At 40.2% G+C, this 25230-nt stretch overlaps 1 protein-coding gene across 1 annotated transcript in view; it reads left to right on the top strand.

Annotated features, from left to right (window-relative positions):
* The window catches only part of ACACA (acetyl-CoA carboxylase alpha), a 272579-nt gene that overhangs the window by 133801 nt on the left and 113548 nt on the right, over positions 1–25230 (top strand). The window contains 5 exon segments of the mRNA XM_079904143.1: positions 2417–2541; positions 9708–9821; positions 11084–11197; positions 12452–12541; positions 14449–14567. Of these exon segments, the coding sequence (XP_079760269.1) occupies positions 2417–2541; positions 9708–9821; positions 11084–11197; positions 12452–12541; positions 14449–14567 (562 nt within the window).

The raw sequence follows: 25230 nt of genomic DNA, 5'->3' as shown, positions 1-25230 counted from the left end.
GCATGTGGGATCTTCCCGGACCGGGGCATGAACCCGTATCCCCTGCATCGGCAGGCGGACTCTCAACCACTGCGCCACCAGGGAAGCCCTCACTTAAGAACTTTTGTTAGTGAAAAGATACCATAAAAAGACTGAAAATACAAGCCACAATGTGGAAGAAAATATTTACAAATCATGACGATTAAGAAAGGATTAGTATCTGTAATCTATAGAGCACTGCTTTGAATCAATAAGTAAAAGACAACCTACTAGAAAAATGGGCAAAAGATATAAAAAGATAATTCACCAAAGCGGAAGCATAAATAATCCAAAAACTCATGAAAAGATGTCCAGTCTTATTACTAATTAGAGAAATGTGAACCAAAACCACAGTAAGATTGGCAAAAATTTGAATTTCACATCATCTTCCACCACTTCTGTAAGCAGAAATGCAAATTGGTACAACCACTTTGGAAAACAGTTTGTCAGTACCTAATGGAGTTGAACTTATACTCTTCAACCTAGCAATTTTATTTTTAGATGATATACTCTAGAGAAACTTTTACACATGTTTATTAAGGACACATATACAGTACTGTTTGTGGCAGTGTTATTCACGAATAGCAAAAAAGACTGGAAACAACCCAAATATACACAAGTAGAATAGATAATTGCATTCTAGTATATTCCTGCAATGGATTACTCTACAGCAGTGAAAACAGATGAACCGAGGTACACACATGAACAAAAGATGAATCTCAAAAACATAATGGTGAGGGAAAGAAACAAGTTACAGAATGACCCATACACAATGATTCCATTGTTATCAAGTTGAAAACAGGAAGAATGAAACTATGTATACATTTGTGATAAGTGTAAAGAAGAGCAAAAGAATGATTAACCTAAAATTCAGCTTAGCGGTTGATTTTGAGGAGGAGCACACTGGATCCTTCAAAGATACTAAAAATCTTCTGTTAAGATAGACGGTAGTTACTTGGGTGTTTATTTATTCTTTTGTATGTATACTTCACAATAAAAAGTTTTTAAAAAGAGGCACTTGGTATCATTGCTTTCTTTCTGCTTAGTGTCTCCACTGCCTCTCCTTGGGTAAATACTCTTTTTATTTCCCCCAGTTCTAGTGATTTCTGTTACCAAGATATATTTCTGTTGTCACTTCAAAGCTAAGTTTTGGTCAGGAGAAATATGAATTTATATAGGACAACCAATTTTTAAACAGCTTCCATGTTGTTCTAAATGGGTCTTTTATGACATTGGCAGCTCTCTAAATATTGTAGTCCACTGTTTTTCAAATATATTTAGTTTTATTTTGAAAAGAAATCTTATGTCAATCTCTAATATTTAAAATAGATAAAAGCAGAGTTGCCTTGGTTGACTGTATTCAGTATTTGAGGAATCCATGGTAATGCAGTTTGAATGCCACTGTTTTGGTTTGGAACCTAACCTGCAGGCTGAAGTAAGGTGATAATCCTTTACTATTTTCATAGAATTCTGACCCTTGAGACTATTCAAACACTAATTCTCCTTTGCTTGGAAATTTAATTCTGAGGTAAGCTGTTTTTAAGGAACTGAATATTACTTGTATCCCATGGTAGATATCACTACAGTATACCTGAAGCTTATGCTTCTGTTGCAAAACATAGCTCTGCTAGGCAGAACTAACCTGCCCCTGGTGGCCTTGTGAAAGGCCAATGAAAATATACATAACTGTACTCTCCCCACAGACCTTTTGACTTCATGCAAGGTTCTCCCTGATCTATGCCTTAGTTTGGATTTGGAATTCCTAGGCATTGCTTAGCTGCTTCATGGACTTCCGGGGGAAAATGTTGATTCCAGAGGTAGCAGCCATCCTTCTTGTGGACATTGATAAGTTTGGTGTTTTATTTTTGAGCTAAAACTGTTCCTCCTAGTTAGGGTGAAACATTTTCAGTGAGTCAGACATGGAACCAGAATCTCTAGCTGGGGTTTAATGGTATTGACGTTTCTTTTTAAGCAGCCAAACCCTCTCTTCTAAGGAAATCATTCCAGGAAGCTAAATAAGAGAGTTTAGAGTCAGGGTAGGGGGTTGGGGTTATCCCCAGCTCCTCAGTAAGACGCACCCTTCCCCGATCTGTCAAAATTTTTTTTAATGAAAATAGGCCTTAGAGAGGTAGTGATTTGCCCAGGAGCATACAGTAAATTGGTAGCAGAGCTAGGCTTTGAGCCCAGGTCTTATACCGGATTGCCTGACTCTTAGCCTCGAGTTGCTTTTACTAAACAACAGTGCCAATTCTATACAAATCCATCTAAGAAAATTCTTACGGTATTTCTTCTCACTTCTTATCAGTTTTCTAAGTAGAGACATTAGAAAACAAACAAATAGCATGTAAACGTGAACATTCATACGTGGGTGAGGATCACTTCTTTTTGCTGCTTGCAGGTCACTATGACAAATGCGTGTTCGCCCTTCGGGAGGAGAACAAGAGTGACATGAACACTGTACTGAACTACATCTTCTCTCACGCTCAAGTCACCAAGAAGAATCTTCTGGTCACAATGCTTATTGTGAGTACCATTTTTCAGAACCTGTAAAGATGGTTGATGATATGAAAAAAGCATTTCTCCTTGTGACGGCTGTGGTCAGAGGAGAAGCTCCTGTCTTTTGTGATTGTGGGATGAGTGGGGCTTGGGTTGTAGATTAACAATTTCTCCTATCTGTCTTTGTCCTTGACCTGAAGGAACCTGCTCCAGTCAGAAAAGGACTGTTCTGCCAATTGTGCATATAATCTTACATGGGAACTCAAATCTCTTCGCTCTACTTAGAGATGCCCCATGCTTCCTTATTCCTCTTGTCACTAGTGACAGTAGCTTTAAAATTTAGTCTTATCTAGCCAGTGTACTTTTCTGTTATAACGCTTGTTTGTTCCATGAATGCTCTCACATCCAAAACTGAATAACAAAAAACAACTGTTAGAAATGTAGTACTGTTCCTCCCCCACCAAAGAAATTTAAATGTATTCCTCATTTTTTGTGGTCCCTTTCTGTCTTATTTACATGGACATCTAAGCTGGGATTATTGTGTTGGTAGTAGATACATGCTTTTGTCCCTATAACCTAGTAATATGAGAATTAGTAGAAAGAGGGAAGGAGAGGTGAGACCAGTAAACGTGAATAGGACTGATGTACATGTGACCAGTGGGTAGAATTTTTGTGGACTTAAGGATTTTTGAAGATGATTTGTAAGTTCTCTACTCCTTGGTTTTTCTGGTTGGGTTAATTCTAGGAATCAGAGAACAATAGGACTATTCTTAGAGCCCCTCTACCCCACGAGCAATTAATTGCCTTGCTGCTGCATGTTTGTGCTTTTTGGAGACTATAGTACCTTTTTGCTCCTGTGCTTTTCTTCCTTGTCCCTTTGTGGAATTGGCATTCTTGGTACCCTAATTCCCTCATTTCTTCTTGGAGGAGAAAAAAACTATAAATCTTCACTGCTGTTTTTTATTTCATGGCTCGGAATGAAGGGAAACTATCTACCTCACATCTCTGGTTAACAACAGTGCCACTCACTCAGTTATCTGCCTAGCTGGCTAACTCTCGAGGATGTAACATTTTTTAGAATAGCCACTTAAAAAAATATGTAATCACAGGGAGAGTTCATTACCTTTGCTACCCTAGAATGGCTAGATGGTGGGGAAACCAGAAAATGCATTTGAAAGGAAAAAACAATAACGGCGCAATGTAATATTTCAACTTCTCCAAGTGATAGGTTTCGGCAAAGAAGTGATATTATCTCTGGCAACCTGCTGATTTTCTTTTTCTCAATCAGAAAAGGGAAGAAATCTGACTAATTAGATTTTTTTCCTTAAATTTTAATAAAAGGATTGCTAATTCTCATTTGGATAAAGCCAAGACTTTCTGGCAGAAAAAGGTAATGAGGGTATGGAAGAATCTGTCAGTTTGGACCTAAAATGGAGTAAAATTTGCCTTTTTAAGAAGGTAGTTATGGTGAGTTTTCATTTTATTATGATTACCTTTTTAAGGATTTAACAGTTTTTATGCACTAAAAATAGGCCAAAGTCCAGAATCCTTGGAGCTGCAGAAGAGTAATGATCGTCTAAGACTGTCGCTGGGTTTCTTAAATTCTAATTTGTAAGATATAGGGGCTCGGCTCGCTCCTTTTGCGGAGTGATTGTAAGTAACGCTTGCCTTAAGAATCTCATTATTGGAACACGGAGCCATATTTCCTCTGAGAATTCTGGAGTAGCTTTGAGCTGGGGCTGTTCATTTCTCAAGTAATCACGCTGGTGTGATGGAGAGAGAAAATGGCAGCTGTTCGGAGCTCAGGCCTTCAATTTTCTTCAGAGTCCAGTCACTCAAGTGTGTAATTACACGGGGGTGCTGCAGGGGCGTTGGGCCCTGTCAGAGAACTGGTTTGAGGCTTTGCTTTCTGCTTTTGCCAGTCAGGACAGGCATATGCCAATGGGACTCTGACTTGCTGCTGTTCTTATTTTTCCCCACCTTGTCATCCCGATTACTTCTTACCTGCATGGATAGTACCCAGACTTTCTTTCCAACAGGCTGAGCTCTTTGGAGAAAAGAGCTGTTTGTTAATGTTTGGGTTTAGATGAATAGGACGGGGAGGGGTAGCGAGAGAGGGAAGGAGGGAGGAGGGAGGGGAAGGGGAGGGACGAGGGGGGGTAGAGAGAGGAGGAGGAAGGTTGAAGATGTGAACCAGAAAGATGGATTTGTCCTTTTCTTTATTTTGGCATTTCACATTTATCTTTAAAAAACAAAGGAAAACTTCGTAAACATCTCTAGGCTTTTATATCATTAAATTGCATTTGAAATATCCATTATTTTGCCCTCATCTCAGAGATTTGGAAATCAAGAAGTTAACTGCTATGCTTGAGCTGAGGGCCAGCTAGCAGTGACTTCGGGAGCAGGAACGAAGGCTGGAAAAGTGCTCCTTTCTGATCTGCCTTCTTTGGCAATGGTCAGGTCCTCCACCCCACATCTGCATTAATGGTGGTAGCTGGGAAAAGCCATTTTACTTGTTTGGATTTCTCTTTCTGTAGGTCTTACTCTCTTTTATGGATAACAACTGGATATGGTAGCATTCGATTCCCCCAGCTGTGTTCTCTGCTGGTTCCCCTTTCTTTTGCTTACCTTGGCTTCCTGATCAATGTTATGTGCCCAGCATTCCAATCTCTGCTTTCTAGAAGTGGGACTGTTGATGGTGTGCTTTGCTGAACTAGATGATGATTTCTGGGGCTTTGGAACCTAGGGGGAGGGAATCAAGAAAATCAGGCTTCTGTGAATCAGTGTTGCAGGATGTGGGCTGCTCTGAGGAAGCCTTCCTCCCCTCTGGGTGTTAGCATAACTTGCCTGCTGGTAACTTGCCTCATAGACTCTCTACCAAATTTCTTCTAATCTTTTGCTGTATCTGGAGAGCAAAATATCAAGTAAAATGTTAAAGTCCTGTCAAGTTTTCTCTATTTGGAGGAACATTGTGCCACATTGAAAACAGTCAGTAAGTTTATTTTTTGAAAGTTCTTCTTATCTCTTAATTTTATAGAAAAAAGCTTAGAACATTGTTTAAGTTTACCTAAGAGATATTTAAGGGACTCTTTAGCCAAACTGAGCAATTTTGTATCAATAAAAAGTATCAACATCCTCACAGCTGTCTAGATGGCGAAGTATGTATCCTGTAGCCACCTTGATTCTGAGTGGTCTTCCCCTCACTACTTCTATCTTATTTCTGGTGTGGTCCACACGAATGTAGTATAATCCATGCTTCCTTAGGAGTAATGCCATGCCTGTGAGCCTCTGATTTGGTTCAGACAGGGAGCATTTTAAATGCCTATCAGGGGCTTCCCTGGTGACGCAGTGGTTAAGAATCCGCCTGCTAGTACAGGGGACATGGGTTCTAGCCCTGGTCCGGGAAGATCCTACATGCTGTGGAGCAACTAAGCCCGTGCGCCACAACTACTGAGCTTGCGAGCCACAACTACTGAAGCCTGCGTGCCTAGAGCCCATACTCCGCAACAAGAGAGGCCACCGCAATGAGAAGCTGGTGTACCGCAACGAAGAGTAGCCCTGCTTGCCACAACTAGAGCGCACAGCAGCGAAGACCTAGCACAGCCAAAAATAAATAAATAAAATAAATAAATAAATAAAATGCCTATCAGCCTCCTTCCTTTTTCCTCCCAACATAACTGCAAATAATTTCGTTCAACGTGTAAATAATGGAGAAAAGTCCCAGTAAACCCAGGTTTACTGAATAAGGGTTATATTAACATTTCTTGTTTAATCTGTCCCACAACATCCTTGGAAGGTCAGAAATTCTAGCTGTGACTGGAAGAAGCTTCCAGTCCATTTTTGATATTGGCATTGGTGCCTCGTCCAGCTGAACAGTAGTTAATGTCTTGAGAATATTACCCATTACGTCACATCTTTTCATTTTGAATTGCCTTCAGATCTTAGAATGCTAAGATCAAGTTGGCTATATTGGGCTCTCCTGGCAGTCAGCTACATAACTTTGGCTACGGTTTTGACTCTGAAGCCTGCTTGTTATATTTCTGCAAATCTGAACTATTCCTTGTGGTTAGCCACCATCTAGGTTAAGAATGAAAACAAGAAATAACTGTGTGGTACCAATCTTAACCATTATTGAATAATTTTCACTTTGGCTTGCAGATTTATGCAGGTAATCCCCAAATCAGGAGGTAGGCTCATTAAATGAACCTGCCTCTATACACTGAGGAAACATAGGCTGACACCATCACCATTTAATGTTACTGTTACAAAATGTTCACCAGAGTTAGATGGTGATGTTGGGCTGTCCAGTTGCCCAAAGGACATCTGTCTCTAGGCCAGAGGGCTGTAAACTTCCTCTTGGATGCTTGTATCTTAGGGTGGGTGGTTCTGATGAATGGAATCGTCTTCCATCCCTGGTGGTTTCTTTCACAACTTGAACACTGTGTTCAGGTCAAGGACAGGAGAGGGTTGAGAAGGTTACACTACACACAGTTTTCTGTTGCACATCTTTTTCCTAAGTACTAATGATGACAATAGAGAAAATAATATTTGAATGGGAAATTTCCAAGTCAGGATAATTTAATGGAGGTAGTGGTTTATTCATACTGTGTTTGATATTTCACATGCCAAAAAGGTCAGGTTTCTGTACTTTATCACAAGGAGTCCAGGAGGATTGTCAGTTGGTGATCGTGAACGAATAATTACTTCCCTATTATTTTTTCTAGTCTCCATAGTTCACTTTTCTTACAGAAAAGAAGCTTCTCTACCCCCTTTCTCACTCCCTCTCTCTCATAATGGAAAGATGAAATGAAAAAGTTTTTTTTTTTTAAGTAGTTGTGTGCATGTGTTTTAGTTAGAATGTGATCTGTAGTTAGGCAAGATGGCAACTCCATTTTTTAAAATCTATTTATTTTAATTTAATCTCAAAAGGTAAACCTGGGTTTCCTTTCAAGGGAAAACAGTCCCTATCACATCTGATATGGGTTGGGTAGGTGGCCAGTGTTCTTATTTTGTTGTGTTGGCTTTTGCTGTTAATGTTGAGACTTTAGTCTGACTATTTGCAGAGCAGCTGAGTTCTATTACCCAGGACATCTCTTAGGTTTTTGAACCTCTCAATGGGTCCATTCTGATGACTGAAGTGAGTACCTCAGAAAAGAGTATATTTTCTCTATTAGGAACATTAGGTAAAGAGGGATTTAGGTAGGAAAAGCTTATGGTTTCCCTACCCACTGTTATCTACCTATTCTTTCCTTCCATCTTGTTACGGCCTTGTCTCTGGTGATTTGATTTGATTTTTTTTTAATATATATCATCATCCCATTTCTTTTCTTTTTTTTAAACTATATTTATTTTTGGCTGCATTGGATCTTTGTTGCTGCACGCGGGCTTTTCTCTAGTTGTGGCGAGCAGGGGCTACTCTTTGTTGTGGTGCGCAGCTGGTGACTTTTATTACAATTCTATTTTGCTCATAAGTTATCAATAAAAGGTGAGACTTGGTTGCATTTTCTCCCTCCTCTTTGCTTTTTCCCTGGGCTGGGAGGAATAGGTCCTTCAGTTTGTGACTACGTGCTCAGGCGAGCCCTGGATTTATAATCACTTTCTTCTTCCACTCAGATGAGTGAATCCCCTGCGTTAAACAGGTGAAAACAATACTTGCACTTCGTTAACTATAAATACCATCATGCGGTTTACGACTCTGGCGCACACCTCTGGTCGTGGATTGGGGAACCAGAAAGTATTTCCTGCTTTAAAATGTTTGAGAAGCCGTCTTTCCAGCATACCAGTGTTGAGTACTCCAAAACCGTTTACCCTGTGATGCGGAAGGTGGTAGGGGGTTGTAGGAAAAGCGTTTGGGGAAATGTATATTTGCCCCCAGAGCCAAAAGCCCCACACTTCTATTTGTGCTGCGCTGGTAAAGGACTGTACGGAGTATCCCTGAGATGGGGAGGGTTGAAGATGAAATGGAGATTCTTCAAGAAAAAGGCTGATAATGCAGGAAGGAGAAAGATTAAAAGGCAGCAACAGGAAGCATTTTGGGATCTGGTTGTCTTTCATGTCCGATTCAATAGTTGGGTGGGGGAGAATAAAAGTTCACTAAAATATAAAGGCAGTTGTTTCAAACTCCAAGTCGAGGGAACTATGTGATGTGATATTAAGAACTGCTATTACAGATAACTCTGTAAATTTCAGAAAGGACATTTATAAAAGTGCATCTGCAGTTTTTTCAGCTTAGATGAGAATTACATGGATAATGGATGAATTTAGGGAATAAACTGATACTGCCCTGGAGAAGAAGTATTTTTCCCAAAATATGAGAGTTTTTTTCCTTAAAATTTTTTAATTTTTTGGAGACAAAGGACCCAAGTCTGAATTACACCATGGATTGTATAGCAGGAGCTTGGTTTTTCCCTCTAACCCATCTAAGGAATCTCCATGTTTAGGTATCATGGAATGATTCGTGGTACAGCAAGAGGATAAATGATTTGGGGTATAGAATTGTCAGAATATGAGATGGTGTTTTTATTTAGCATGTATTTATAAATGAATAATTTGTGCTTATGTTTCTGTTTTGCACCCTCCTGGGATGCTGAACATTTGGTTTGTGGAATGAAAACCACCAGGAGTGTTTCCTTTTGCCTTATTCTGCCTTCTTTCCAAAAGTGGGAGAGGGAACAGGAAAGCTTTTAGTCCCTATATTATTTAAAACCTCTTAAAACTTTGAGACATCCTTTGTTATTTCTTAGCTAGAATCCCTTGACCCCTTTTAATGGTCTCTAATGATTTCTATTGTTTAAAGTCTGGTGTTGATTTATAAAGAAATACATTAGGAATTTAGAATCTGAATGGCTGAGGAATTGGGCTTCTCCTTGGCAGCAGCTTCCTCTGGGATCTCTTTCTTTTCTTTTTTTTTTTTTTTTTGGCCATGCGGCATTTGAGATCTTAGTTCCCTGACCAGGGATTGAACCCGCGTCCCCTGTACTGGGAGCGCGGAGTCTTAACCACTGGACCACCAGGGAAGTACCCCTCTGGGATCTCTTTACCACACTGTTTAGGATAAAGGTAACAGGACATTTGCATCTTAGTAATCTAGCTCTGTTTACTTTGTTTTTATTCCCTTTTCCCATTTCAAAGTTCTCTCCACCTCAGTTCTTTTTAACATGGATATGTATGTTCTTTGTCACATTAACAATTAGGATCAGTTGTGTGGCCGGGACCCCACTCTCACTGACGAGCTGCTGAATATCCTCACGGAGCTAACTCAACTCAGTAAGACCACCAATGCTAAGGTGGCGCTCCGAGCCCGCCAGGTAAGGACATGTGTTGGCTGTCCGGAGGGAGGAATGGTTTTCATAGACTGAGCAGTCCTAGATGCAATGAGCTCTTCCTCCAGCACCTTCCAAAGGTCATGCAATTTCCCATGTATGTCTCATTGCCCTCAGAACAAACATTCTCACATGGTATATGTTTTTTAAAGAGAAAGGAAAAGATTAACGTTAAGTTTCTTTAAAACAGGAGCCCTCTAGAAGGTAACACAACATTGTAAAGCAACTATACTGCAATAAAAATTAATTTAAAAAATAGAAGCCCTCTCCCCATTATAAAATCCTGTTATTATTCCCTACCCTTCCTAGTAAACCAGGGTCACATGGAGGAAAGGAGACTGAGGGAAAGCAATAGGTTTAATATTTCTTACTTTCCAAAGGGAGCTTAGAAGCAGGTGAAAACTTTTAAGTGTATAGGAAAAAGTCAAGTGTGGAAAGCAAGAAGATAATGAAATGAATCTCTGGTGCTAGCAATCAGCACAACCCCAGAGCAGCCCAGTTTCACCCTGTAGTCTTCATTTCCATTCCAAAAGGTTTCAGCAGGGAAGCCAGGAGTTGGCACTCCCTTTGTGTTCCAGCGCATGGGCATCGACAAGGAAGCAGCATTTGAAGCTGTTCAGTGACCTTCTGCTTTCTCTACAATTGTATCCATGTCACTGAATTACTCAAAGTTATTGAACCTCTCAGTGACCTGCTGAGGGTATTCAGGTCCTACCGTGTCCCTGTTTTTGTTTGTGACACTGCTTTCACTCTCTCTGCCCGTCCTGACACCTCCTCTTTGGGACTGAGTACCTGGGGCTGTCGGAGCAGCTTTTCCTAGTCTTTCCCCTTCAGAGTTGCAAAAGGCTAGCTCTGCTGCACCAACCTTCCCCACAGCTGTTCCCTGCCAGACCTGATTCCCCATTAACAGCTAGTCATGCAGTCCCCAGGACTAGCAGCTCTGCAGTGGTAAATCACATGCACTGATGGAACTTGATTGAAGCTGTTTTTTCTCCCTCCCCCTCCCTCTGCCCCCATGGGAAATTGCTCACAAGCAAATCATGGTAAGAGTCAACTGAGATGCAGTATTTGGTGGCCTTGGCTTTATGTTACAGGACCCAGAAGTTGTTTTACTTGGTCTCTGTTTTATCTTTGATGCCTGCACTTACAGATTTATATTTATTGCTTTTGTATCAGAGCTGCCTAATAGGAGCCTAGAATAATCACTCCCTCAGGAACTTACGCCTTTTATTTTGCTCTCACTCTAGGTTCTTATTGCCTCCCATTTGCCATCATATGAGCTTCGCCATAACCAAGTAGAGTCTATCTTCCTATCAGCTATTGACATGTACGGACATCAGTTTTGCATTGAGAACCTGCAGGTATACATTATAGCCCTTTTCTGCCACTCTGCACTCTTGTCCCCTTTATTCCCAAGCATAGTTGAAGTAATCAGTCAGTCAATTTTGATTTTCTGTGTAATGAAGTTTCATACCTTGAATTTCTAAAATGATTTATACTTACATGTTTTTTCTTCATAAAATGCTGTTAGAATTGTGGCTTAGCTTAAAAATTGAATAGGCCTGCCTTGATAGAAGTGTCCTAATGAAGTCTTCACCTCTTGCGCTTTTATCTAGAAGGTATTCTGGGACAGAATGAAGTGGTAGCACTGGTTGATTTCTGATATTTGAATCAGATGTATAAATAGGTAGTCGTTAGTCTTCTACAGGCAAAGCTACTTAAATAATCATTTAATTTTATTTTAATGCTTACTATTAAGCTTCATACAGAGCCAATTTTATTTATTTATTTATTATTATTATTTTTTGCGGTACGCAGGCCTCTCACTGCTATGGCCTCTCCCGCTGCGGAGCACAGGCTCCAGACGGCGCAGGCTCAGCGGCCATGGCTCACTGGCCCAGCCGCTCCGCGGCATGTGGGATCCTCCCGGACCGGGGCACGAACCCGTGTCCCCTGCATCGACAGGCGGACTCCCAGCTACTACGCCACCAGGGAAGCCCCAGAGCCAATTTTATAAAAGAATATTGGCTAATTTTACTGCTAATTCAAAGAACCTTGACTATTATTTTTAAAACAACACCATTTTGTGAGGAATGACTTCTATTTTTCTACTTGGAAATAATGATAATATTATTATACCTAGCCAAGGGAATCTTCAGGGTTTCTATCAAATTTCGTTCTGGGGAAACTAAAGAGGGGGGAAGGATGTTTTTGCTTATTTGGTTCATAGTTGAAATAGAGGGTTCAAAAATCAAAAATCTATGGCTTACCGTAGTGGAGTAGTGAGACAATATATTAAAAGTTAAGTATGGATTTGTGTCAGAAAGGATAATAATAGCCATAAACACCTATATTAGCATATAATTAATGCACTGTTAATGCATTAGTCTAAGAATTTTATGTATATTAACTCTTCAACAGCCCTGTGAGGATAGGTATTCTTGTTTTCCCCATTTTGTAGCTGAGGAAGCTGAGGCAGAGAGAAGGTAAGATCATACATGACCTTCATAGACAAAATTCTTAAGTTTCACTAAATGCTTCAAATGCTAAATATTATCCATTGGAATTGTTCTCTTATGGATGTAATGGTTTAAGCTTGTCTTTGTACCTTCCAGAAACTCATCTTGTCCGAAACGTCAATTTTCGATGTCCTACCAAACTTCTTCTATCACAGCAACCAGGTCGTGAGGATGGCAGCTCTGGAGGTAGGTTCTCCTAGTAACGTGACATGACCTTTTTCTCAGTTTCTGGCTGACTCCTTTTGTCCATTTGGCTATTGTTATCTGTCCTTTTTCTTTGGCCTTAACGTTGGTTCTCAAGAGTAGAGAACCTTCCTCTTTTCCTCTGAAACAAATGGTCTTGCTTTTACTCAAGTGTGTCAACTCAACTAATCACCAGTTTCTGGGCTCCAATCACAGGAAAATAGCTGCTAGCATTTTTCAATTCTACTTACCAGGTATTTGAATTCTTCCATTTCATAATGATTAGGATTCCCTGTTAACACAATAAGTGAAAAAATATGTGGCTGATCAGAACAGTACCATTTTGTGATTTGGGCCAAATAAAATGGATTTTAGTTATATTCTGAATTGTCAAGCAGTTCTTATGAACTATTTCGGCATGAGAAGGAAAGTAATAACATTTAATGAACTGAGTTTTAGGTGCTTTATTTTTCTCATTTAATCCTACAATTACTTCATGAAGTAGAAGAAGGTGAGCCTCTGAGAGGTTAAGTGACTTGCCCATATTCATGTGGATAGTAAGTGGAAGAGTTTGCATTTGAACCCAGGTCAGTCTGACTCATGACTTTTGTTTCCACTACAGCACACTACCTCATTAAGCACAAAAATTGCAGGCCCCAAATACTGCTGTAAAGTTGCCAAGTAGATGTTTTTTTTGAACATGAGGAAAAGGAGTGTCTTCAATGATTTTATGTGATATGATACCACTACAGCCCTTTGCGAGCTCTTTTGGGTTACTTTTTATTTGTATTCTGTGGGGAGACTGTAATGTGTGCTACTCAGTAAATATCAAAATTTGAAAATATCTAAGTGTTCTATAGTGTTTTTATGCCATTTAATGCAAAGTCTCCTGACATACCTCCCATGCTGATGTGTCTCATTTTATGTGCATGGCAAATCAGCTGTGAAGTACATGAGGTTGGACTGACGGGTTTTCCTGGGACGTGGCCTGTTGCTGTTTCTTTGAGTCAAGTTAGTGTATTTGAGAGATTATATGTCAACTTATGCCTTCCTGATTTTGCCTAAGGTTTGGGGGATATAAACACTGTAAAATCGATTTGGGCCAGTGGGAAAACGAAACAAAGATACAAGATAGTGAAAGAGTTAGACTGTACTTCAATTGTTTCTGTCTTCTATCTTCACTCCTCAGGTGGCCCAGAATCAGCACCTCTCATTTTTCTCCCGTTTGCTTTTATTTTAATTAATTAACTAATTAATTAATTTATGGCTGTGTTGGGTCTTTGTTGCTGTGCGTGGGCGTAGAGTGGGGCTACTCTTCACTGTTGTGCGCGGGCTTCTTATTGTGGTGGCTTCTCTTGTTGCAGAGCACAGGCTTCAGTAGTTGTGGCTCGTGGGCTCTAGAGCGCAGGCTCAGTAGTTGTGGCGCACGGGCTTAGTTGCTCCGCGGCATGTGGGATCTTTCCGGACCAGGGCTCGAGCCCATGTGTCCTGCATTGGCAGGCAGATTCTTAACCACTGTGCCACCAGGGAAGTCCCTCTCCCTGTTTGCTTTTATCTTCTGTTGAAATCATCATGTGTAATGAATTAATAGTCATGGTTCTATATACTTTTGTGCTAACTGATGAAACTTTCTCTCGAGTTTAGGTCAGTGTGAAGGGTTTATAGCACACCTAGAGGTGTCCAGCAGAGGAAGGCTAGCTTTGTTTCCATTTATAGTCATGGGTATAGTTTTAAGACTCCAGCTTTATTAATTAAAGCAAGGTATGTATGTACGGGGCTTTGGGACTTGTCACCACAGACCACCTTCTTCTGCATCAGACACCTCTTTTCAAGACTGTCTTTTTCCTGGGCTAACCATCTCTTAGTTTCTGTTTTTGAAGTGTATTTACTGAGGATTACTTTTTAACCAGGTGTATGTTCGAAGGGCTTATATTGCCTATGAACTTAACAGTGTACAACACCGCCAGCTTAAGGACAACACCTGCGTGGTGGAATTCCAGTTCATGCTGCCCACATCTCATCCAAACAGGTGAGTTTGAGCTGGTGTGTGCACCTGAGCCAACCAGAGCTCTATCAGAGTTAAAGGGAGGGTGGGGGTGGGTAATGTGTGTGTGACCATTCTGTATGGTTTTCTAAGCTGGAAATGTAGAGCAGAAAATGAACATGTTTAAACCATGAGAAGAAGAGCCTCTTGGTGTCCATTTCTTTTTTTATTTTTTTGATCTTTGATCTGGAGAGAGAAAGTATGGTCTAATTAAGATAGAAATTTAGGATTACTCCATTCATTCTCTTTTGTTAGAAATTTATTTATTTATTTATTTATGGCTGTGTTGGGTCTTCGTTGCGGTGTGCAGGCTTCTCATTGCAGTGGCTTCTCTTGCTCTGGAGCATGGGCTCTAGGTGCATGGGCTTCAGTAGTTGTGGCACACAGGCTCAGTAGTTGTGGCGCACGGGCTTAGTTGCTCCGCAGCATGTGGGATCTTCCCGGACTAGGGATTGAACCTGTGTCCCCTGCACTGGCAGGCGGATTCTTAACCACTGCACCACCAGGGAAGTCCCTTTGTTCTTTTTTTTTTTTTTTTTTTTTTGCAGTACGCGGGCCTCTCACTGTTGTGGCCTCTCCCGTTGCGGAGCACAGGCTTTGGATGCGCAGGCTTAGCGGCCATGGCTCACGGGCCCAGCCGCTCCGCGGCATGTGGGATCCTCCCGGACCGGGGCACGAACCCGTGTCCCCTGCGTTGGCAGGCGGACTCTCAACCACTGCACCACCAGGGAAGCCCGTAATCTCATTTATTTTTAAAGTATTCTGAGGCAGTGAAAACTTAGGAATTTCACCCACACATATGTTCATCTCCTCCCGTATTTTCATTCTTTTCAGTAATACCACAGGAAATACAAATAACCACAGCCAATCTTAAGCTCCATTTCTGCTTTATGGGCTTGGTTCTTCACTTTTTATTTCAAAGTACTATGCCTTTGGGGATCCTTAGTTATAGACAACAGAAATGGTTTTGTTCCAAATTGCCACTTCACCCAAAGCAATAGAAACTCTTCCTAGAGACAAAGAAGTGTGTGCTGAGACTTGCAGCCACTGGATGCCACTGTTGATCCAGGAGAGGTCAGCAGATGAGCAGTAGCATCTTCAGAAAAAGTACTTGTCTTCTTTGTCTGAGAAGGTCCTTTCACTTCTCTACCTCGAAAATACCTTATGGCTGGCAGAGAAAAGCATATATCCTTGATTTAGCAAGCATCTCTTGGTACATTTTTGCCTCCATGGATTTCAGAATCTCATTTTCTAGAAACGAATGGCTGTCCTTCAGCGAGCAGCGAGGTACTCATGGCACACATGGGCTCGGTGCTCAGGCTTCTTTCTTTTCCTGCGTTCCTTGAATAATTGTAGAGAACTACATGCTAAACTTAATGCTCTTTGTAATTCTCGGAACATTCTCCTTTTCTTCCTGCTTTCTACTACCTCATCCCTTTGGGCAGTGATTTGTAGTCAGGCCACAGATTTGTGATTTCCTTCCTTCCCTCATTGCTCCCCTTGCCTTTCTGAATTGCTCTCCCTGTCCTACTTTTAAATTTGAGGATCTGTGTCCAATTTGGTGAGGGAAAGTCGATTGGAAAATGAGAGACATGCTTCTTAACTGTTTGTTAAGAAATCTTATTCACCTTTCCATCTCAAGGGTGGTTATTGGTTATTGCTGATATGGTTTCAAAACTTGTATACGTGTCCCTCCCAACAACTGAGGTGTACACATTCCTCTGGATAAAGACCAGACCGGAACAGAGCAGTAATCCTGTCATCTTTCTAAAGTCTTCCTTGGTTGTATGTATACAGAATTATAAACTGCTGGATTATTATTATTATTAATGTAGATGTAAAGGTGAAGATAGGGAAAATAAAGGAGGAAAGAGAAAATAGTCTTCGTGGAAACCAGAAAACTAAAATTGCTTTAATGCTTTTTAGGTCTAAAATCCTTTTGTTAGTTTAGGAATAGAAGATGTATTATCAGATTTAATTACAGAATGCTATATTTAATTTTAGAGCATGGCTTATTCAGTTATTACAGATTTGCTACTTGAATTTAGTTTTGTAAGATTTTATATTTTCTTATAAATGTTTTTGTTACAATTTGGAGTTATGACCTTATCCTGACACCAGTTGGTGTACTGCAATTCAATTCTGACACTTACCACCTGGAGTTAGATCAGATGCCACTAGTTAAGGGCTCAGTTCTTCACAAAACTACCTCTACTTCAGATGTGGCCACAAGTTGGGTTCCCAGGCCACCCACACTTCTGACCAACTGGCTACAAATTTGGGGGTTCCCATGACCCCTTCAGGTTCAATAATTCACTAGAACAACTTAACAGAACTCAGCAAAACACTATACTTATGATCACAGTTTTTTTAATAAAAGATACTGATCAGGACCAGACAAGTGAAGAGATACATAGAGTAAGGTCTGGGGGGTGGTGGGTGGGTCCTGAACACAGAGTTCTTTCCCTGTGGAATCAGGGTACCTTGTCCTCCCAGCATATCAGTGTGTTCATCAACCAAGAAGTTCCATTGAGCTTCGGTGCCCAGAGTTTCTATCAGGGTTTCATTACAATGTCACGATTGATTGACTCATTGGCCATGTGATTAAACTCACTCTCCAGCTTCTCTTCCCTCCCCAGAGGTCCAGCTGACCCTCTCATCACATGGTTGGTCTTCCTAGTGAGTAGCCCCTGTCCTGAGTTATCTCTTAGCATAAACTCAGGTGTGATCCAAGGGGCACATGAATAATGAAGGCACTTCTATTACTTGAGAAGTTCCAAGGATTTAGAGTCTCTCTCCCAGGAACCAGGGACAAAGGCCAAATTCTTTATTATATCATAGGCCTGCAACCCTTACAGAAGAATTCTAGGGTATCTTAGTTTTAGCTAGTTTTGAGTCAAGTTCCAACCTTTTTTTCTAACCTCAGTACTTTTGTTCTTTTCTGTTCTTACTGTTTTGAACAAGCAGGCCATAAGCATTATTGTTTCTAATTCTACAGAAATAAATTACAGGAGACTGTCTACCAGCGTTTATTCCACTCTCAGTTCCTGTAAGGCTCAAGGACACAGTTATGTCCACTAACCTCTAGATCAGTGATTCTCAGAATTATCTGCAAAGTATTTTAAGAATACACATATGGGTTCCTGGCTCTTAAGATTCTGATTAATTTTGAACCAGAGTCCAGGGGACCACTTCTTGAAAAAGCTTCTCTGATAATTCTGTTGACCATCTACAATTGAGAATCACTACTACTAGACCAGCACTGTCCAATAGAAATATAATGCAAGCCACATATGTAATTTAAAATTTTCTAGTGATCATATTTAATAAGAAACAGACAAAATTACTTTTAATAACATTTTATTTAACCCATTGTATCCAAAATACCTTTTATTTTTCTTTTTGGCTGGGCTGCATGGCTGGTGGGATCTTAGTTCCCCAACCAGGGATCAAACTCCTACCCTCTGCACTGGAAGCGTGGAGTCCTAGCCACTAGACTGCCAGGGAAGTCCCTCAAAATACCATTTTAATATGTAATAAAAAGTTATTAATCAGATATTTTCCATTCTTTTTACAAAGTCTTTGAAATTTAGAGTGTATTCTCTACTTCCAGCATGTCTCAATACAGGCTAGCCATATTTCCAGCACTTCCTAGCCACATAGACAGCTCAACTGTAGACCAAGAATTAATTAGGACAATCAAACTGAGTCCTCTTTGTTTTATGTTAATGGTAGTATCCCTAGGAGAGATTTTTTTTTCTTTTTACAAACTTTTATTCTTATGTTGCTTATTCTTGGTAGTTACAGCAACCATCCACTTCTGATACTGTAGCTGTACTACAGTATTTTACACATGCTTTAAAAATTGTTCAGTGAGAACAGAGAACAGGCATATGAATATACATATTTTACATATCTAATGCTAAACAGAATTTTATATTTCCCCAATATTATATTTCGGGTTAACAAACCAAAAATTCTTGGGGGAGAAAACATATACATTCTTTAACCAGTTTTTGCATTTTCTTTCCTGGTACTTGGTCTTCCCATTTCTAGCCAGACATTGTTTTTTTTTTTTTTTTTTTTTAAATGTTTATTTATTTATTCATTTGGCTGCGTCGGGTCTTAGTCGCAGCATGCGGTCTCTTCGTTGCTGCGCATGGGCTTCTCTCTAGTTGTGGCATGTGGGCTCCAGAGCGTGTGGGCTTAGTTGTCCTGCAGCATGTGGGATCTTAGCTCCCCGACCAGGGATCAAACCCACGTTCCCTGCATTGGAAGGCGGATCCTTCTTTTTTTTCTTTTTCTACATTTATTCTTTTTTTTTTTTTAACATCTTTATTGGAGTATAATTGCTTTATAGTGGTGTGTTAGTTTCTGCTGTATAACAGTGAATCAGCTATACATATACATATATCCCCATATCTCCTCTCTCTTGCATCTCCCTCCCATCCTCCCTATCCCACCCCTCTAGGTGGTCACAGAGCACCGAGCTGATCTCCCTGTGCTATGCGGCTGCTTCCCACTAGCTATCTGTTTTACATTTGGTAGTATTTATAAGTCCATGCCACTCTCTCACTTCGTCCCAGCTTACCCTTCCCCCTCCCCGTGTCCTCAAGTCCATTCGGAAGGCGTATTCTTAACCACTGGACCACCAGGGAAGTCCCCAGACATTCATTTGAAGTAGACTAAACTTGTCCAGCGAGTCCTTGGGAGTATCTTTCTAAGCTGTATTATCAAAGCAAGACTACAGTCTCTTGTTGTGTATGGGGTCATCTGGTGGAATTCTATTCCTGTGGTTTGTTTTTGACTAGTGATTTAGCCCCCATGGCTTGGGATGAAACATGGCTCTTTGTCTGTAAACTGACAATAGCAGAGTATTTTTTCAGGAAAATGCCTCAGATGCCACTTGGATTGAAGACCGTGTCCCATTTGCACGTTTTGATTTTTAGAGAAGCAGGCAAAGCACAAGCAGCTGCCATTGCAAATAAGTGGAGCAGCCTCTGAGAAGGGAGAAGAAACACCCTTTTCAGCGCATTTGGGCAATTAGCACATGGCCAACATGTTTGGTACCTTTTTGTTTAAATTCATTGTGGAACTTTGTATTGCTTGACATTTTCTTATACTTAAAAATTTTTTTAAATTTTATTGTGGAAAGAACATTTAACATGAGATCTACCCTCTTAAATTTTTAAGTATACAATGTATTATTGTTGATTTTAGGTACACTGTTGTACAGCAGATCTGTGATGCTTATTCATCTTGTGGACTGAAACTTTTGTTTGACATTTAGTTACTCTGTGTTTCAGTATAATTTGCCTGTTTTTTTCTAATACTCCTCACAATATTTTTTTTTTTAAAAAAGGCAGCAGATGACTAAACAATTTCTTACCTCTGTGACTTTCTCATCATCCTTCTTGCTAGGCAGGCTTCAGCCAAGGTATGTCATCTACTTCCTGATCTTCTATGTAAGACTTTCAAATTTTTATGGGAACTGTAGTTGCAACTTATTCAGTGTCCTCAGGTCTTATGCACCAGAGGATCCAGATATTAGAGCTTTACTAAAGGAAGCTCCTGGCCTAGATATACCCTTTTCTTCTTAAATTCCTTTCACTTGAACAGCAGCTACACTTGACTTAAGCATAGTAGGAAACCTCTATATTTATATATGGAACACCTATATATATGGGAAATGTGTGGATTTTTTTTCCTTCTTTATCTTCTTAGCGTATAAGGACTATGTCCTATTGTATGTGAATTTTTTTGAGGGGAGGGGATTTTTGCTGTTATTTTTTAAAGGTGATTTGTAGCCAGTTAGCAATTGTCCTTAGAGGAGAAATGAGGGAGTTTCTTCAGTCTTTTTCTTGGTGCAGGAGTAGTCAGGATAGCTGGTCTGCACTAAGAGGACATTTTATTATTATTCAGACTTTTAGGACTTAATTCTTTTGTCTAAGATTCCATCAGGCCAGCTCTTTAGTGAGTTCAACCAGTATTTTACATGGATTAATCCTGGAGCTCAGACTGTTATCATTCAGCATTCCTTTTTCTCTGTCTTCTTCCAGGGAGGCTCAGGGTTTAGAGCCAGAGGTGGTGTGTGTGTGTGTGTCTTTTTTCTCATTCTGAAACCCTACTTTTAGCACTCTGTGGTGCTGGTGATGGAAAAGCTTGTTACACTAAAGCCTCTTCCTGAATGTATTTTTGACGATTCATCAAATCATTTGACATTCACGATTTTACTTAGCTTTGGACATATTAAGTAACTCAGAATAATCTGGAAACAAATAAGTTCTTTAGTCAGCCTTTGTATTTGATCTTCTAAAATATTTATACAAACATATGTAAAGTATATTATCCCATAAACTCTGTGGCTATGCATATGGCTGTGCATATTATGACAGTCTGGGAGTATGAAATTTAAAACTCCAAATGATTTTCATAAGTAATACATATTAGTGAACATAGTCCATTTTTTTAAACTTTTAATCTGTGATGCAAATGAGAAGCACTACAATTGATGCAGAAGATGGAAGTCCATTTTGTTGTATATTTCTGTACGTACATGATGGGTGAAGACTTACTGGTGTTTATTTCCACCTATTTCTTACATGGAAATCCATACTTTAGTTAATTTGAGTTGCACTGCACTTTCTCTGCTATTTGCTCCTTGTGAATTTGGCCTTCTATGTTATAATGTTTTAATTCAAGCATTTTCCTCTTCTCCCATCTCGCATCCAGAAGAGGTCGGCTGTGTTCTCCCCTGATACCACATGTTTTGGCCATGACTGAGTTTGGGCTGCTTGGCACCTTCAGAGTTTAGCTGTTGGTGGGTGGCCTCTGGGCCTTCTTTTCATGAAGAAGGTTGTGAGGAAGTTTAGAAATCAGAAGCCGTCTATGGGGCTAATCGGCAGCCCATTGCCATTCTTGAGGATTCTGATCATCTTTGATACCCAGAGATTAGACCCTTCTTTGGCTCGTACTGAGACACTCAAAAGTCATCCAACTTGCAGCATTTTTTTTAGCAGTGGGAGCATTTGGTTGTAGTTAGCAGGCCAGAATGAGCTATAAATAAATAAAACTCTACAGTGCTTGCTTCCTTCATGCAGGCTAGTCTGCTGCTAAGATGCAAGCATCTGGCATAAGAGAAGATTCTCAGCAGGTTTAAGTGCTTTCCTGTATCCATGGCTCAGCTTCTGGTCTCTGCTGTGTTATTTTGGCACTCTAGCCTTGGAAGATTGGAGAGTCGAGTTTAAAACTCTCAATATATCATTAGGGTAGCCCAAGGTCCCTTCTTGTCAAGGAAGACTAGCTGATTCCAGGGGGAAGGAAAAGCAGAATCTAGGGCACCTGTAAATCCCTGTAGTTTTGTGCTGTGGGTTTGTAGCTAATTATATAGCAGGCAATAGTATATGTTGTAGCTCTGTTGGCATACTTGTTTCAGAAAGAGCAAAATCTTCCAGCAGAGCCGAGAAGGGGCTTTAAAGGGGCTGCAAATGAATGAAGCCACGATCATTTTATTGTAAACGAAAGCTCTGCAGTGGAGTCCGGGCATCTGAGCTGCAAGGAGGTGGTGGGGGAGATGCCAGTAGAAATACATGGTTCAGATGTGTTCTACAGCTCTTGATCTGGATTCTCCTGCAGAAGCATAGTCACACAAGGAGACCACCACTGGTCACAGCCAGTCAAATTGCTGTTTCTCCTATGGTACTGCTGTTAGTGACTGCCAGTAGGTTATTCAGTCGACCTCTTCTGATTCTGCTTTGCTGCCTGATTTCAAAAGATTTGCCCTATCCTGGCTCTCAGTTACAGCTTGATGTAACCACTGCTTGTTTGCATGCATCCCCATCATTTTCATATAGGGTCTTTTTTTTCCCTTCCAGTTAGAAGGCAAAAGAATCAGGAGCATTTTTATATGATAAAAGATTTATGTAGGGCCAGCTAGAATCAAGCAAAATGAAATTCAGCTGGAAGGGATGGTAAAAGGCTCGGAGAACTTGTGACAGCCAGAGAAGTTGGTGTTCCTTAAGTAAAGAGGGTTCAGCCAGCAGGCAGCAACTCTGACTTTGCTTTCGTATTGAAGCAGGCTCTCCAGCCATTCTAGGCAGGCAGGTCAGTAAAATCAGAGGTGACTTAATGCTGAGCACCTCAAAATTCAAAGGATTTCTCTTGTCCTTTTTTAAATTTAGTCAATATTGATGTGGAATGCTAGCCTCAGGAGCTGAGATGAGAAAATGCCAGGTCTAGATTCTGGTTTTTGACACCATATTTAGCAGTGTCCTTGGAAAGCTTCCCCTTTGGTTTCTCAGTGATCACATTTGTAAAATGGAGCTAATCTACTGGAAGGAAAATGATTCTAATATTTTTCACAACATTGTTAATGAAGATTCATCATCGTAAGTGCTCTGAAGAGCCTAAACAGGTGTCTTACAAGTGAATTTATACTCTTTTTGTATTTGAAAATGCAATTGATTGCCTTATCAGAGATTGAGAAATTTGATTATTTTTGCGTGATGAGTATGCAGTGAAATGTGGCAGATTTTATTTTATTTTTAGCTATATAAGTGGGATATTTGACTCATACAATCTCTACGTTTGTTGGTTATTTATGTGCAGACCACTGAGCTAGCTTTCTACTGTATCACAATTGTGTGCAGGATGCCACATCGGTCATTTTCTTAAATTGATCAAATAGCCCCTGTATAGAGTTACAAAATATATAGATGATTGTTATGGACGTGGCTAAGTATTTACCTGGTAGTAGAGAGTTTAACCTTCCTTCTCTGCTCGCCTCCCTGACAGACCCACAGAATCTTATTCTATTGATACCAAAGGGGATAAGCTGACTCTAAACTTACCTCTTAAGTGATTGATTTGAGGCCAGTCCTTTAAAAACTGGAGATGTTGGGAGTTTTGTTCTTATCCCATACTGTGTAGATGGTGCCTAATTCCTATAACAAAGCAGCAGGGGGTTTCCCGTGAGAGCTTGAGGATTGCTGATGGAGAAGGGCTGGCTTTTTGTTGGTGGTGTTCTTTTCAATTCAGGCCTTTTTCTGCTGAAAACTTGGCCCTCATCCTGTGAAGACTCCCTAAGGGATTAGAGTAGTCACAGAAGCAGTGAGACCATTTTATTAGTGTAAAATATTGGTTAACAGTTGAGAGAGACTATACTGGTTTCTAAATTCGAGAAACCTGGATGGAAGGAGCCTGAGATTGCTTTGGTTGTAGGGTTCTTCTCTCTGAACTGAGGCTTATAGTTTAGAGACTGCAGGTGGCCCTTTTCTTTAGACTCCTTTTTATATCTTAAAAGGAAGACTTTCCTATATTTTCATTAGCATTTACTGTTAGTTTTCTGCTTCTGCTCTAGAACCTCTGCGTACTTTTTGTTTGTTGATGAGGGCCAAGTGCATTATAACTAAGGACCTCTTGTAAAATGAAACTCATTCCCCTGAATGAGAGGCTCAAAGACTCCAAACAGCAAAGGTGCAGGTTTTTGCACTCGGAGGTGGCTCTTGCTGCCGTATGAATTTGCTCTGTGATACAGGTTTGATGCAAAGAGCATTGCTACTCACAAATCACACGAGGTATACAGTGTGTGTGCAGCGATATGTCATAGTTCTTTATTTATATGGCCGGCTCAGTCTGTTCTGCTCCTTTCACTGCCATGGAAAGTGCATCATTTTCCTCCCACTCTCCTCCTTCCATATACCATCAGCACCACCCACTATGTTCTGCCCATTAAGTCCCCTGTGTGCCAGAAAACCCCGACAACGATTAAACGCTGATAAAAGAGTGTTAGAAGGTTAAGATAATCAACCCATCAGCCCCCTTATAGGACTCCTAAATCGTGGGTGGTAAGTATAACTTTTCCCTTTTAACATTGAAAATAAGGGTTTGATTTTTTTTTTTTTTTTCAGTTGAGGAAGTGACTGAGGTCAAATTAAAGGGGGGAAAAAAGCGTTGGTGTCAAAGACCAAAGAGAAGGCAGGAGACTTGCTTTTCACTTTCCATTCTTATCCTAGTCTTTCTTTCACGATTTGGAAATATTCTTTCTCAGGAAATTCTAGGGCTAGCCAAATTTAGGTTAAGGTTTTATTTATGGAAGGCCTAGAGATTTTAAGCGTACAGCAATTTTTAAAAGTCATTATTTCCCTAAATTCATTTCACTTAAAAATTATTAATTAATTCATTTTTAACAGTCTATACCACTCTAGTCATAGAGTCATGAATCATCACATTCCTGCATGCTTTTCAGTTCCTTTAAGCTCCTATGGCACAGAGTACACTCCTTTCCTACACCACCTGCTACCCCCATCCCAGCCCAGTCTACAGGAGGAAGAGCAGGGTTAAAGAGAATTAGAAAAGGGAGCTGGGAGCCCAGGTGCCCGGCTTCTTTTCTCTAGAGGAGAGTTTGTAGGTTCATCACACATCCTAGAAAATCAATTAAGATGGGAGAGGCTGTGGAATCAACTTCTCTGAACCTCCTTATTGCATTTTTAGTAAAATAGGAACAAGTTAAGAAGATTCTCTAAGAATTTTGTCGAGAATTATATTTCTTGTTGAAGCTTAAGATAATATACCGTATTATACAGCTTTAATTTTCATGAGCCTGTGGTTTATCCTTACTCTGAATTATTATTTTGTAATAGAGCTATAA

Source organism: Stenella coeruleoalba, assembly GCF_951394435.1.
Source record: "Stenella coeruleoalba genome assembly, chromosome: 19".
NCBI classification, from domain to species: Eukaryota; Metazoa; Chordata; class Mammalia; order Artiodactyla; family Delphinidae; genus Stenella; species Stenella coeruleoalba.
This window is presented reverse-complemented; position numbering and strand designations above follow the sequence as displayed.